The following is a 16,914-nucleotide window of genomic DNA, read 5'->3' as shown; positions in this document are numbered from 1 at the left end:
GAAGCCGACAGAAGAGTTACGCAGATCGCAGGCGAAAGCCTCTCGAATTTCAAGTTGGTGATCTTGTTCTCCTCAAAGTGTCGCCCTGGAAAGGTGTTGTCCGCTTTGGGAAGAAAGGTAAGCTTGCTCCTCGTTATGTTGGTCCATTCAAGATTCTCGCGCGTGTGGGAAAAGTTGCCTACAGACTTGACCTGCCGCCCGCGCTCAGCAATGTGCATCCAACGTTCCATGTATCCAATCTCAAGAAGTGTTTAGCCGACGAGAACCTTCACATTCCACTTGATGAAGTTCAAGTTGATGAATCCATGCATTTCGTTGAGAAGCCTGTTGAGATTTTGGATCGCGAGGTTAAGCAAACCAAGCGCAGTCGTATCCCTATTGTTAAAGTCCGCTGGGAGTCCAAGCGCGGAGCCGAGTTTACATGGGAAAGGGAAGATCAAATGAAGATCAAGTACCCGCACCTGTTCTCTGCGCAACCTACTTCGAGATAAATTTCGGGACGAAATTTCTTAAAGTAGGGGAGACTGTGACATCTGCCCGAATCCGACCCGACCCAGGTACCCGTTTTCTGATCCGATTCTTTTTATAATTTAAAATTTAATTATTTTCTTTTAAAAACTTGACATTTAAAATATATATATTACTAATAATATTTTCCTTTCCGCCGTCCCGTCCCTCTTCTTCTCTCCGCCTCCTTTTCCCTCTTGTTGCCGTCCCGCCTCTTTCTCTCTCTTGTCGTCGTTCCGCCCTTAAGCCTTGAACCCCCCCCCTTCTCTTTGTTTGTCCTTTGTTTCTTCCCGCCTAAGGTTGTCTGCGCAGCTCCACGCGCCAGACTCCTTACAAGGAAGCCTGCGTGAAGACCATCTGTTGCTGCGATACGCGAGGCGAACTGTCCCCGCAACGCGCTAAGGATTATAGTTCTTCCCGCGACGCGCTTAGAATTGTAGTTCTTCCCGCAGTGCGCTAAGGTTTGTTCTGTCTGCCTTCGCGCTCACGCGCTCGATGCCTTCTCGCGCTAAACCCTTTGAGTCTTCTGTTTAATCTAGCCGTTTACTTTTGTGATGTCTTATCTTCTGTGCTGTTGACCTGACCTATCTTATGTCTGAAAAGTTACTTTCGGCGCAGCATGCGCACCAACCCCATTTGTTGGCAGAAAAAGTGACTGACATTATCTTTTGAGATATGCTTTTCCATGCTTGACCAGTACCTTTATCTGACTCGCCCATGCTTTTACTGTTCCTGTCAGCTTTTCCTTGTCCCCTGCAGCTGCCATATCTTTTGATATCTTTTGCTTTTGGAATCTTTTGCTTTTTGGAGATCTTTTCCCCTTTTTATGGGATTATGTTTTCTAGGGTTTCTCTATAAATAGTATTGTTTTCTTAATAGTTTATCACTACACACACAAACACTTATTATCTTCCTTGTCCTCTGCCGTCTCCTCTCTCTGCCTTCGTTCTCTCTCCTGTTCTGCCCTGATTCCCGGTAATATATAATATAATAATTTGTTCTATGCTATCATATATTCAAGACATTAAAACAAATCATTAAAACAATAATCTTATTTATAGGTTAACTTGTGCTTGTTTAAAGTTGGTTCTTGCATTATCTTTCAACGCATCTTTATCAAGTGAGTAATCTCGTATCTAATCCCTTTTTATTTTTAATGTTTTGGGATGTTCATGTGTTCGTACAAACTCGAGTCTTAAACTTGTTTATGAACTTTAGTCGCGCAGTATCCCATGTGTTGAGGACGTTTACTTGGCTGTTTATTTGTATGTGTGTATCATTAACCGCTTTGTTCGGCCTATTCCGAAGTTTTCATGGATCCATTAGATGAACACGGGAGACCTATCGTTTACGGTTTTCTTTGTTTACACTTGCAGATGTTTTCTTGTTTTTGTGCTCATTTGGGAGCACGGATTGAACTATGAACTATGATCTATTTAGGCTTGATCACAATCTGATTACACCCTTGTTAAACACCAGACATACACGTGTTGCGCGCAGTGATTATTGTTATCTATTATCTACTAAACTTGATTTCTCACCAACACGCAAGTGTTTGACGTTTTATTTTAACACATGTTCAGGTTTGCTGTAGCTACATTTGGAGCTTGTGGACACGTAGGACGTTTTTACTTTTGGACCTAGATTAAAATGTATCAAGACAAGTTATTATTGTTCGAATATTTTGTCTTATAATATATTGAGTTATGTTGATTTATGTTATCTTGTGTTTACGTTGCGCGTGCGCGAATGAATATTTATTAAACATTGACACCCAATAGTGTCACGAGTAATGAAACAATATGTGGCGCCCCGATGTATAATCCGCCTTTGGTCGGGGTGTTACACTTAGGTCCAGCCCATCGTGGCTGGAGGTCGTGACCAAGCGTGGTGCGATGTGCCCACCGTATTTTACCACATATGTAAGGATCCAGACAAACGTATACTACAGTCTGAGGGCTAGGCTTTTACTCTTATTCATAATGTTTTTAGAGACACTTAGTCTCATGTAAAGTTTTTCATATAACAAGTTGACTCGTTTGAAAACAAGTTTGTAAAAGTTGGGGCGTATTCACCTTTTGATTGGGATCAGCTTCCAACACCGTCTGTGGGTCTTTCCCTTGCTATCTCGCACTTATAGTACTAGTATAACTTTTTATTAGTCGGATATACAGTCCGACTTAAGACCTTTAGTCTTAGTTTTATAATCGCCACCTCCATTTACTTTAAAACTTTTAGTTTATAAAGTAATCTCTTTTCTTTTCTTTTTAAACCCTTAGTTTAAAATATCCTTCTTTATAAGATAACCTATAGATATCTTATTCATAAAACCCTATGTTTCTTCTTCTTTAAGAAACATATATCTTCTTTATTATTTAAGAATACTCATTATACTTAAATAATATTTATAACAAAGATTTATATATATATATCCATACATATATTTGAATATACATTTATATTTCTTTCTTTTCTTTTCTTTGTTATTTATTCTTTTATTTATCGAGGTATCGAGTATTTACTCAAACTTAGGTTTTAAGCCTTATAATATTTTATTGTTTTTTTTATTTGGGCATTATGCCTACCTTTTCTTGGCTTAATAAACCCTATACACTTGAGCAGCACTTCGTTGCCGCTTTGTCTTCTTTACTTCCTTGATCAACACTTTTTCTTGGCACGCTTATCGAGACACCATTCTTCACGTCATACACTTCAAGTTGATTATCAGGACGTCGGGATTATAACCCCTTTTCCTTTTGAACGTCGTCGGGTGGTGGCACGATTATCAAGGTATGTCGGTATTTGGGTGCAGAAATATGCCACAACATGGGTATGCACGAGACCGACCCGAATTTTTCGATGGAAGCGAAGGAAAAGTTTAACAAACACCTTCAAGACCTTTATGACCATTATTTTAAAATTTATGGTCCAAGCGCGAGGTCGTCTCTTGTGAGGCAAGCAACGACTAGTAAGCCGTGCAAGGACAAACTTATAAACTTGATGAATGCGGTTCGTGAATTGACAGCTAAGAGGCAAAGAGGAAACACACCAACTAGCGAACTTGGTCGATATAGTGGAGCAAACTATGTTGAGGGCGCAACGGTCGACGAAATTCGCAATATTGATTTGTTGGCTTGGTGGAAAGGAAAACAAAACGAATTTCCTATTTTATCCGCCATGGCTCGTGACTTGCTTAGCATACAAGCCTCAACGGTTGCTTCCGAATCGGTTTTTTCACTTAGTGGGAGGGTACTCTCAATGCGAAGAACAAAACTAACTCCCGAGTCTTTACAGGTTTGCATTTGCCTAAAAGATCATTTGGATGCGGTGGATCGTGTTCAACACAAGGAAAACTTTGAAGACGAAATACCGATAGAGCGACCTATTCATGAAGAGGAGGTGGAGGAAGGGCTTTCTTCCGGGAATTCGGGTGGTGAAGAAGAAGAGGATGAAGACTAAAAAAACTTATAATTTGTATTTGTTTTAGTAAAATCATTTGTAACACGACCAATTTTCAAGTAATATTTAGTTTTGTTTTGTTTATTAACTACTATTGTTTTGTTTATTACTAGTAAAGTTTTATTTCTTATTATAATAACGACGAACATTTTATTATATAAACAACAAAATATTACAAACATTAATTAAACATTACAATACTTAAACTAAAAAACAACTTAAACTAAAAAAAAACTTAAATTAAAAAACAACGTCCTTCGTTTTAATCCGGCGTTATACAACGATTAAGCGGTAGGTGCTTGAGTTGTAGTGCCGGACGACTCTCCGGCTTCCGCTTTCTTGTTGGCATCCAATCGTTTTTCTCACGACAATACTTATTGGTATGCTTGCGTAAGGTCGAGTTCGACCCCGCTTTCAGAAACTTGGAACAGTACTTGCACCGGGCCATCTCTTGTGAGTCGGTCATGACACACAAATCGTAATGAAACCAAACATCGGGGCATAGTGTTGTTTCGATCACCATAACAACGTCGTCGTTAGTTGCCATTTGTTGTCGGTTTAAGCTTAATTGTGATTTAGAGTGTGTTTTATAGTTTTTGAAGTGTTTAACAAGTACACACAATACCTTGCTATTTATAGGATGTAAATAACCTATTTATAGTAAAATAACCGGTTCCATCGGTCAAAAACGGCTATATAGCCGTTGGAACCGGTTTCTAACGGCTAGTTGGTTTAAAATTCAAAAAAAAACCGGTGGAGCCGGTTTTTAAGTAAAACCCGGTCCCGGTCCCGGTTCCTACCGGTTCCACTAAGTTCTCAATTTGGTCCATCGGGTCGGGTACGGAACCGACCCGGTTCCTAACTGGAACCGGTCCCATTTTGTACCCGGTATGAAAAAAACCGGTTACGAACCGGTTCCTGGTTTCAAGAATAACCGATTTTGTGCACCTCAACACGGAACATGTCCACGAGATGGACATGGAATTTCATCAATCTCGAACCAAAAAGGATACTTCACTAAATCAATCAATCAATCAATCAATCATACCCAGTAAAATCCCACCGACAGCAGAGCTATAGGTAGGGTCTGGGGATGGTGGGATGTAGGCACACCGTACCTCTATCCAAAGGAATAAAGAGGTGGCTTCCAGAGAGACCCTCGGCTCTAAGAACATGTGTATGAAGCAAAAAAGGAAATCAAAGTTTAACAGTTATATAAAAAACTACTACTAATTATAATAATATTAATAAAAAGGTCACAGTTTAACCGCAATATAAAAGCTAATAATAATAATAATAAAATATTTAAGGGAAATACCATTATGGTATGTGACCTAAATAAGTTAAGTCTAAGCCCTAAGGTATTCAATTCTCTCTAAAAATCCTTAACTTTAATTCTACTTCTCCACGAATTCCTATCCTCAACCATGTCCTCGGAGAGGTTTAGGTCTATCAAATCATGCCTAATCCTCTCATCCCAAGTCAATTTCGGTCGTCCTCTACCCCTCCTCCCCTCTAAAGTAATGTTTTCTACGGATCTAACAGGATTCGTCGTCTGTCTTCTCTTTACATGTCCAAACCATCTCAATCTCCACTCTCTTATCTTGTCTGCTATGTTCGCCACCCCTAATCTCTCGCGAAGCACAACGTTTCTTATTCTGTCTAGCCTTGTGTGCCCACACATCCAACGAAGCATTCTCATTTCTGCTACCTCCATCTTCCGCACTTGTGCCTTCTTGATGGCCCAACAATCTGTTCCATATAGCATTGCAGGTCTAACTGCCACCCTATAGAATTTTCCCTTCAGATTAGTCGGGAAACTCTTGTCGCATAATATACCTGTGGCTGCTTTCCATCTACACCATCCTACCTGAACTCGGTGGGTCACATCACTGTCTAATTCCCCATCGCTCTGTACAAATGATCCTAAATACTTGAACTTCGTTACCTGCGGGACCACCTGCCCTTCAATTGTGATGTGTGCGTCTTCACTGTCGTTTATCTCACCAAAATCACAGTGTAGGTACTCCGTCTTAGATCGGCTAATCTTTAAACCTTTTGTCTCTAAGGTTGTTCGCCACTCCTCAAGCCTCATGTTTAGATCTTGTTTTTTCTCAGCAAGTAACACAATATCGTCTGCGAACATCATGCACCACGGGAGAGTCCCCTGAATCGACTTTGACAACTCATCCAAGACTACTGCAAAAAGAAACGGGCTCAACGCTGACCCCTGGTGAAGACCTACCTCTACAGGAAAGAAATCAGTATCCCCCACTGGCCCACGGACACTTGTTTCACTCCTGGTATACATATCCATAATTATCTCTATGTATTTCCTGGGCACTCTTCTACCCTCCAAGCACTCCCAGAGCACCTGTCGTGGCACACTGTCGTAGGCCTTTTCTAGGTCAATAAACACCATATGTAGATCACGCTTCTTCTCCCTATACTTTTCCATTAATCTTCTTATAAGGTGTATTGCCTCTGTGGTGGAACGCCCCGGCATGAAGCCAAATTGGTTGACCGTAACCTGAGTTTCTCGTCTAAGTCTAACCTCAATCACTCTTTCCCATAGCTTCATAGTATGACTTAGTAGTTTGATTCCTCGGTAGTTACCACAACATTGGGCGTCTCCTTTGTTCTTATAGATAGGAACTACAACACTGCTCCTCCACTGGTCTGGCATCTTACCTGATTTGAGAATACTATTGAACAGAGTAGTTAACCACATGACTCCTTCCTCCCCCAGACACTTCCACACCTCGATGGGTATGTTGTCTGGGCCAACCGCCTTAGACCTTCCCATCCTCCTAAGTGCGTCCTTCACCTCTTCTCGTGTGATCCGTCGGCAGTAGCAGTTATTCGATTGTTGTCGATGAAAGTTTGTGTTGTCATGTTCTTCTTGGTAAGCTCTCCCATTGTTAAAAAGATTGTGGAAGTAGGTTTGCCATCTTAGCTTGATGTGCTGCTCCTTGACCAGTACATGCCCATCTGTATCCTTTATGAACTTCACCGGTCCTAGATCTTGCCTTCTACGCTCCCTGGCTTTGGCAATCTTAAACATAGCATGTTCCCCCTCTTTTGTTTCTAGACTTTCATACATCCGTTTAAAGGCCGCCTTCTTTGCTTCCGCCACTGCCTTCTTTGCCTCTATCTTGGCCGTTTTGTAGTTGTCCCTCAAATCCACTCGCTCCTCCTCATTCGTGCACCTCATTAGCTCCCTAAAACATCCTTGTTTGTCCCTTATCTTGTCTTGCACTGCGTCATTCCACCACCAAGACTCCTTATGCCCACTTGACTTTCCTGTTGTGACCCCGAGAGATATGCTTAAACCGAGTTTATATGGCCTGAAGATGAAAGATTTCGACCAACAGATCCCGAACCAAGGGCATGGAACCCATCCCAAGCTTACAAACAAAAAAAATACGAGATGAAAGATTTCAGACCAACAGCGACCTAATATATTTTCAGTAGCCCTTTAATAGCGACCTGAAGTTAATTGCAATTTCAGTAGTTTTGCACCACCCGTGCAATGTTGATACTTGATATCGTTTTTAGTTTCCTCTATTCATTATTTTAGAAACCAATACCAACAGACTTAGCACTATTTTAGTACCACAGAAGAATTGTATACACACCATGTTACACAAGTAACCACAATGATTCTTCTATACAACCTTCACCCTCAAACAAACAAATCATTAGAAAAATTGTAACTCATTTGTTAAATTCCCCCTTTTCATCTTATTCAAGTATTCAACCATTCACATCAAAAGTGCGCACGCGTTAGAGGCTTTACTCAGCTACCCCGAGAAAATGAGCAAAGCTTTTATATTTTGGTTCCCATCCTATCTCCTCCCGTGTTTTCGAGTTGTTCAACTTCTTGCCCAAAACACCATCCGTGCCTACACACATAAAGTTACTGACAACTTAAAGCTTTCACACCTCAACAAAACAGCACAAATTAGTCATTTTCCTTTTATTGAAATTCAAATTAACAAAATAATTGTGAGAAACCGAGGTATGCGATTGATCAAAATATTTGTTGAAATATGCAAGGGAGAAATCACCAAAACTGATTCTCGAGTTATCACAACTTACCTGTGAACCCTATGAATGTGTTATCAAATTTCCCACTCTTAGCAACCAAGTCCATAATTTCTTGTCTGAAATCAATTTCATTTGGTTAAGACGGATTCTGAAATTAATGGCAATTTCAACCTGTTTGCTTATAAATGTTTTGACCCGTTTTGATTGGAACACACCTGGATAAAGGATGGTTGTCACATCCTAAAAATAACTGACCACGCAGTTTCTTTTTCAAAATTGCAACTGCAAGCGAGGCAGCATCCTGTATGGATACAAACAGACACATCAAATAATGTGAAACTATAATAAGATTAAAACAACACTTAAAAACCAATCTAAGATCACCTCATAATGAATGAGATTAACAATGTGATGAGGATTAGCTTCAATAGTTCCTTGTTTCAAGTAATAGAGGTGCATTCCTCTATCTAGTTTGTGCTAAATGAATTAAAGAATTTGAACAACAAACACCTGTATATGCATTTAATAAAATACAGAAATGTACCAAAATTCAAATGGTGCAAAAGGATATGTAAAGTCCCGCCAACCTAACAACACAACCACCGGCTTCTAGAACTTTCTTTTCTGCTTTTAGAAGAATATCAGTCCCGGGACTCTTCCCTATCGGTACCACTGGACTGTCCTGTATTTATATGAACTATATAGTTATTATAATAATAATTGATATATGCAAAATGGTTTAGGTTTAGATGTAACACCTCATAACAGTCTCCATTGTCATATCGGTCATATGGTGCTGAGCTAGATGTAAACAGAAAAGAACCTTCACCATTCCACAGTGATGCAGCTTCCCTGTTTGTTAAAACAAAGGAAAATTAATTGAATTTTATATAAGTCAATACTTTGATTAAATCAATTATAAACCTTCTAGAAAGGTTTGATATATCATTACCCGACATCACTAGCATAATCTGCGCTTCTAGAAGGTGGCGCACAGTAAATGACATAAGGGAACTTATGGTCCCGTTTAACGCCCTTCAAAGTTGGCTTAATCCCCAAATTAATAAGCTCGTTATGGTGGTCAGTAGTAACTGTCTCCCCGGTAATTTGGGATCCTGGGTGTTCTTGCCATTAGAATGGCAGCATGAGCTAAAGATGTAACATTATAATCCAATAACAAAATGTTAATTTAAGATTTATAACAGCATGTATAGCCAAAGTTAACAGTTTCTTTTTATCTAACCTTCTGCCACTTTTCTGCAACCAGGCGACCAAGAACACCTGGACCAACAATCAGTAGATCCGTTGCTCCAACATTGGCAGAATACGATCCGTCTACTTCTTGACTTGCAGCACCTTCAGTATCATGAGCTTTGTACATGAATGAAGGGCGAGTATAAACAATATTGAAAAGTAAAATCATTGAGAGCATAAAAGCTTGCACATGTTATGTACATATGATGATATAAAAGGGAAGATCTCATAGCAGCTACTGTTGTTGAACCTACATTTTATTTGATTGTAATTCAAAATTTAAGCTAATTATTCTGAAACTTCGACTTCCATTTAGGAGTATAAAGGAAACGAACCGAGCTGAGCCTGAGCTCGGCTAGTGAGACTTTTTTCATGCCCAACCTGTTTATTGTTTAATATTAATTTGTATACAATTTTTTTTATTATTTTTATATTTTGAGAAAAACTTTAGCAAGCCTAAGCTTGGCTCGAGCTTGGTTGTGCAGCGTGAAATCAATATATAGAAGTGTAAAAATACTTAAAAATACACAAGCCCAAACAAATTTTCTCGAGTAATTGTGTTTGCGCCCCTGGTTCCACTTTCGAGATAGGTATTGTGTAATATGGTAATAGGTATGAACCCTAGGGTATAAATAGGAATTTTTCGAGTAATTGGCAATGCATTTCCATAATTCAACAACTGGTCTGATGATGAATCCAATTCTATTATTTAGATAATTGTTCTAGATACAAAATTCACACTCTCAAAATCGATCGCATTGCAAAGATATACGTAACAATTTAACAATTACAGAATCGATTAGTAGAGTAGAGAAGTAAATAAATAAAATAAGCATACAGCAGCAATTCAATCAAAATAAGATTTTGCAATTCTTCGTCAATAATAAATCCAGTAATAATAATACGTACCGGTAGAGGATGAAGCCTGAACTTTGAGAGTGGAGGAGGAGGATGCCATCGATGAGCGGTTAGGATTTATAAGGAAGGAGAGTGAAGTCCGTTGGCGTGAAGAAGAAGAAGAAGAAGAAGAAGAAGAAGAAGTACAGAGTTTAAAGCCGGTGGCCGGAGGAGATATACAAAAGCCCCCTCCTGCCATTTATTTTGTTGATGAAAGGATAGTTATTGCACGCCATGCGAAATCCGGTTCAACCGGTTTTCAAAACATTGCACATATGTTGTTAAAGCATACGTCACCATTACCGTCAAACTTCGATATCACTCACATCGTTGTTTTGATAGTTAACGAATGGGTTTCATCGAGACTTATGAAAATGAAAAAATCTTATTGTTCCATGTTTGTATATTACATTCGGTAGAATCTTTTGTCATGTCAAATAATGCCCAATCGTGTCATTGGTAAACCGAGGATAAATGTGTGCGAGTGGGAATTTGGATTTTTATATTAATAATAATTTTCATGCAATCGTCGTATGAAGAAATATGAGTTTTCAGTCAAATTCAACATACGAACTACACTGTCTGACCAAACTTATTGGGGGGTTTAAGACCACAATTTTCTTAAAAGCATTGTCATCAACAGATTGTTTTGGTAATGTTATTATAATCTATCTTAAATGAGTCTGCATTCAACTGGAGTCAGCTCATAGCTCGATGGGTCCACTCGTTTTAATGTAAGAAAACAGCCTAATCCTCTTTAATGTCGTATTAGATAGTTTATGTGTAGTATGTAATGCTTAATTGGACACTAAGAAGAACTAGTAACTATTTATTGCCTTAATTCACAAAGAACAAAATTTTTCATCAAAATATTGTCATGGAGGGATCAAAATAAAATTACCAGTAAATGATAATTGTATCAACTTATATATAACGGCTTATTGTTTAATTCTTATAAACAATGCCATAATGAAATACATCCAAAACAGTCAATTAGTGGTAAGTGTGATTGTTGTACAGTTATACTTTTTTTTCTATAACGAACGCCCCGAACACAATGATTGCAATTTGGCATTAGGCGATGGTCAACTGTAGCTGGTTACATGACTAGAATTCGACCTCATGCTGTACTCTGTAAACAGCTGGGAAAAAGAAGATGATGTATCTTCAAGCAATGTTGTTGGAGAATCATAGTCTTCAACAAGACCTGCATCAATCACAAACCAAGTTTATATGCACAACAGACACAAACAATTTAAGACAGAATAACCGGTCGAGCTCACACAAACCATTGTTTAAAACCAAAACCATGTCACTTTTCACCACAGAGGTGATTCGGTGTGCTACTGCTATCACCGTAGAGTCTGAAAAGTGCTGCCTTAGTGTTTTCTGAATCATGTTATCGGTTGCTGTGTCAACTGATGCAGTGGCCTCATCAAGAACCAGAATCTTGCTTTTCTTCAGTAGCACACGCCCAAGACAGATCAGCTGTCGTTGGCCCATGCTCCAGTTCTCACCGTTTTCAGTAACTATAACCAGTTTACAAACAATGGGTTATCAAAAGTTTGCATTTTTATTTTTTATGCAAAGTATAATGAAAAAAAAAATACGCTAAAATGGTTGAGCAATCAAGAACCTGCAGCATCAAGCTTGCCTTCCTTATTTCTAACCTCATCACCAATCTGGCATTTATCAAGAGCCTGAAATCAAAAACTAAATGTTACTAATGCCATACATATGCATACGCATATTAAATCTATCTAATGTACCTCCCAAATCTGATCATCTGTATAGTCTTCAAGTGGGTCCATGTTGCTTCTAACGGTTCCGTTAAACATAGTGGGATCTTGGGGAATTATGCTTAATCTAGAGCGTAAATCATGGAGTCCAATTGATGTAATGTTTACCCCATCTATCAATATTTCCCCACTGGCCGGTTCAACGAGACGAAAGAGTGTTTGAATAAGAGTAGATTTACCACTTCCGGTTCGTCCTACAATTCCAGTCTTTGTACCTCCACGGAAAGTACAAGTGATACCTCTCAACACAAATGGCATGTGTGGCGCATATCGAACCTATTCACCGTTATTTAAAGATTAATAAAAAGTTTAATTTAAAGAAAAACAGTAATGTATTACCTGCAGATGGTGAATATCAATTTTTCCTTGTGAAGGCCAGAGATGATCAGGTCGGTTTGAGTTTATAACAAGAGGAGGCTCGCTAGGGATACGACTGTACTGAAATATTCTTTCAACCGAAATAAATTGTATTTCCACTCTGCAAAGCTTTTGTATAGCCCAAGCTTGTAACATGCTCAAATTTAGCCCATATGTTACTGCTAAGCCCGCAGTACCTACAACGGGTTGGAAGAGGATGAGTTATATTACTTATTTATGGTTATAGCTGTAATCCTGATTTTGAGTTGTAAAATTTACTTACTTGGATCAATTATTCCTTCAGGAACAGAGACTAGAAACACCAGAAGGAAAGCAAAAATAAAAGATGACAGCATGTCCAAGCGTAAACCGAGCCAAGTCAATGCTCCAGCAACATGAAACTTTGGTCTGGAATAATTGTCAATCAGTTTCAAGCATGTGTCTTGGAATCTATGTTTCTGATCAAAGCTTCTAATAGTTGTTGATCCAGATATTGTTTCAGAAAAATGCTGAATGACTGGTGCTTTACATACTCCAACCAATCGTGACAGTTCTCGTGCTGAAGGCAAGTAATATTGCTTCAAACACAATGAATACATGTCAAACACAATAATATCGTCAAAAGAAACGGTTTTTACAGCAAGTATTGTTACCTGTAACCAGATGCAAATTCCAACCACGGGAAAGAAAACAAGGAACACGGGCCAAGCACCTAGTGACATAACTAAAATAATGCCTAAAAGCTGTATGACCACATAGGCAAATGGGCCAATAAGATAAGGTACATTCAAGTCCACTGCAGTTAGGTCTGTAGATACCTGCAAATATAGATTCTAAAAATCAAGTCACCTAATCATTAAGCAAAATGCAAGAAAACAATGTATTCACTTACTCGGTTTAGAATTCTACCAGATGGGTTGGCATCAAAGAAAGACATAGGTGCACGGAAAATACAATAATGCATTTTGTCAAAAAGGCGGTTAGCTGTTTCATATCCAGCTTTCATAAGTAAAAACGATCTGGCTAGAATACAAAAAGAGCATGCAATACCAAAAGCCACATAAACAATAATGAATTTGAAGTTATCAACACGCGCTTCATTGCTTTCAGATGTAGACGATGCCCAAGCCAACCAGTAATTGCTTGAGATTTGAGATGATTCAAACATGACTTGTGCTAATATTATCAAAGGAGTAAGTGCTCCTTTATAAGCAGTTGTAAGGTATTTCCAATAGGTTGATGCACCCACTTTACCGCTTTCTCTTTCTTCTTCTTCCACAAGCTGCTTTTCTTCCCCTCCATCTGAACTAAATTACTGTTTTGACCCTTTATAGTCTCGTCTTGGATATCCTTTTTAGAAGTTTCTAAACTATGCCCTACAGAATCAATTTCTAACAAAGCTTCTTTGTGAGCACCAACAAGTTCTAAAAAGTCACCTCCTAGATTCATAATATCATCATATTTTCCTGCTTGTGTAATTCTTCCATCCCTCAAGACCTATAAACGAACCGAACATTCAGTGAACCATTCAGCGGGAAGTTCGTTTATTTAAGAAATGAATGAACATAAACAAAAAATTTTGTTCATCTATGGTCAGTTATGTTCGTTCGTTTACTTTCGTGAACCGTTCGTTTATACCGTTAACGAATACAAACATGTAAATTTTATTATCAAATGAACAAGAAATCCCCGTTCGTTCGGTTAAAGTTGAACGAACACGAACAGCTATGTCCGTGTTCATTAGGTTCATTTACAACCCTAGGAAGAATACTTCAAAAAGCTTACCAGGATGAGATCTGCAGCAGGTAAAAACTCCACCTGATGCGTGACATAAATCACTGTTTTTGATTCCAAGAAATCCTTCATACATTCCTGTGCATTAATTACTTTAACAAGTTAAATTTCATCAAACTATGGTTTTTGGCATAACAATTTAAGCACCTAAATGAGTAAACCTGAGGAAACATGAAATATTGTGAGTTAAAGTGGTCAACTCACCTTGAAAAGATGGTTTCCCGTAATAGCATCAACAGCACTAAACGGATCATCAAACAGATAAATATCGGCATCTTGATACAGAGCACGCGCTATCTGTATTCTCTGTTTCTGACCACCACTCAAATTGATTCCCCTCTCCCCTATAACTGTTTGGTCACCAAAAGATAGAGCTTCAAGATCTTTCTTCAAATCACATGCTTTTAGAACCTTCTCGTAACATCCTCTGTCCATCTCCTTACCAAACAAGATATTCTGTTCTATCGTCCCACTCTGTATCCATGGTGATTGACCAACATAAGCCTTCGTTCCGGCAACTTTGACTTTTCCTGACAATTTAGGCACTTCTCCTAGTATACAAGATAGTAAGCTTGACTTTCCTGAGCCAACAGGACCACATACAGCAACCTTCATGCCATCAAAAACTCTGAAATTTACGTCAACCAATGTCGGATTACAAGATGTCGCATCCCATGAGAAATTCCCATCAACAATCTCAACTGACGTGTCACAACTACCTCTGGGGACTATTTCTACCAGCCCAGAATCTAATTCGGATAAACTAAGGAATGATGCAATACGGTCAAGTGAAACTTTAGCCTGCACTATCATAGTTATTGTATCCGGAAGATTATACACTGATTCCTGAAGATTCTTAAATGTTGCAACTGCAGACAATACCTTCCCTGAGTCAAGTGGGATGCCAGCAAGCATACACGTACCAAATGTGGCTATAGCCACAAATGTAGGTGCAACCCAAAATGCACAATTGGTCATAGCAATAGTAAATAAATAAGTATATAACCAATGCGCTTCATTATTCCTAATTTCATTAATCCTAGACAAGAACTTCATCTCCCATCCATAAAGCTTGAGAATCCTCATATTCTTCAATATTTCAGAAGTTGTTTTCATTCTTTTATCCTTACATTTCATCAGTTTCTCTTGAAATTTTTCCTGTAACTTCCCTAATGGTAGATTAGATAGCATGACTAAAACGGTTGCAACAAAGGTAGCTAATGAAGAAATCCCGAGAATATTATATAATATTGCTAGTGCCAGACTAACTTGCACAATGACCAGCCAAGGTTTGTGAATGAACTTGCAGAAATCCCCGATTCTTTCAGCATCAACAGCCATGAAATTAATGATCTCACCATTGGAGTGTCCCTGCTTTGAGTGAGACGAAAGGGTCAAACCTTTGTGGTAGATCATAGAAACAAGAGCAGCTCTGACATTAATCCCAGCCTGTTGCAGCTTAAAATCACAATGTCGTTGCGCCAGACACTCTACAATCTTAGCAACACTGAATGCGGAAACTAGAAGAAAGCCTTCATTCAAGTCTCGATGTCCGTTTAGATACTGAACAAGTGTATCTATGAGAAACGGCCCCACATATGAAGCTAATGAGGACACTAAAGAAAGAAGACCTGTAATTATTATGTCTTTCCATGTTGTCAACATCACAGCCTTGAACAGGCTAAAAGTACTCGGTTGGCTGCTTTTAGTCTTATCCAATTCTAGTTTACTTCTTAAAACCGAAAACAATCTGTTAGCACTATTTAAACTGTCAAGCTGTGGAACATCCTCTAGATCTAACCGTTTCTTATATCCTACAGAAATCAACGGTTGAATCCAAGAGAGAGTAAGAAGACTAAATATATTAGTGGTTGCAGAAGGAGTTATAGTTTCGCCCCCACGTTTGGAATCGCTGTCATCCAGCAATGGTTGATAATCGGAACGGGCAATGGTACCATCTTCATTCTTAACCACGAACCCGACATAACACAGGAATAAACCGAGAACAGTCGATGAAGCATCTAACATCAAGAATTGAGGTTCTAAGCTATGAATCTGTTTATGGAAAACACAGTCTAACACTAGGCAAATACAAGAGACGAAGAAAGAAGAAAACCACCAAACCCTTAATGCAAAGGGATACTTAGATTCTGTTGATTTAGACACATGGTTGTGCAAGTAAACCGAAACGAATAACCAAACTAGAGTTCTAACAACGGTATCCGAAAAGCCAATAATGTTTTCTTTAACCCAACCATTTCTATACCAATAAAGAAGGTTCAAGAAACACATAACAAAGTTAAGAACCACAAGGACCACACAATATAACAGGGTCTGTTTGTATAACAATACCCCATTGTTGGGCATCTGTTTAGGACCTTTGGAACTGACCTTTTTGCAGAGATAAGTGATGAATACAAGAAGCAAGAAACTAAGGTGTGCTAAAGCAGAAAACCCATGCACCAACAGAAAGTCATCATTCATTGTAAGAACTGAAAGCTGAGACAAAGGTAGTGGCATGCCCATGAATGATGGTTCAATAATAATATCTCAATGCTTTAGTTTATAAAGTGACTGACTTTGTGTGATATCATAACCTTGGGATCTGTTCAAAATTGGTGGCCAACTGGCCATTGGTCCATCCCCATCCCCTTTTGTCTTTTTCTTTGTCAATTTTAAACTAATGTGAGTGCAATGACACCCACTCACATATTCCACATACAAAAAGATATTTTTTAGACCTGCTTGATTTTATTTTTTTTTTAATGAACAACGAATATAAGCCGGGCCGCTAGGG

General features: G+C 38.7%; 1 protein-coding gene and 1 pseudogene across 1 annotated transcript; both read right to left on the bottom strand.

Annotated features, from left to right (window-relative positions):
* Nucleotides 1-7,581: 7,581 nt before the first annotated feature.
* LOC143611770 (uncharacterized) lies at nt 7,582-10,232 on the bottom strand (the record flags this gene model as incomplete). Its single annotated transcript, XM_077085940.1, has 9 exons — nt 7,582-7,871; nt 8,068-8,132; nt 8,232-8,317; nt 8,401-8,492; nt 8,590-8,698; nt 8,775-8,868; nt 8,969-9,131; nt 9,260-9,372; nt 10,180-10,232. Coding segments are annotated over 9 exons (885 nt in total), but the record flags the coding sequence as incomplete, so codon positions are not given.
* An 839-nt stretch (nt 10,233-11,071) lies between these two features.
* LOC143614485 (ABC transporter C family member 3-like) lies at nt 11,072-16,613 on the bottom strand (annotated as a pseudogene).
* Nucleotides 16,614-16,914: the final 301 nt, after the last annotated feature.

The sequence above is a fragment of the Bidens hawaiensis genome, unplaced genomic scaffold, assembly GCF_021521415.1.
Source record: "Bidens hawaiensis isolate Kalapana, Puna unplaced genomic scaffold, B.hawaiensis_p1.1 tig00000237_1, whole genome shotgun sequence".
Lineage (NCBI taxonomy): Eukaryota > Viridiplantae > Streptophyta > Magnoliopsida > Asterales > Asteraceae > Bidens > Bidens hawaiensis.
The sequence above is the reverse complement of the archived record's forward strand: the minus strand, read 5'-3'. Positions and strand labels throughout refer to the sequence as shown.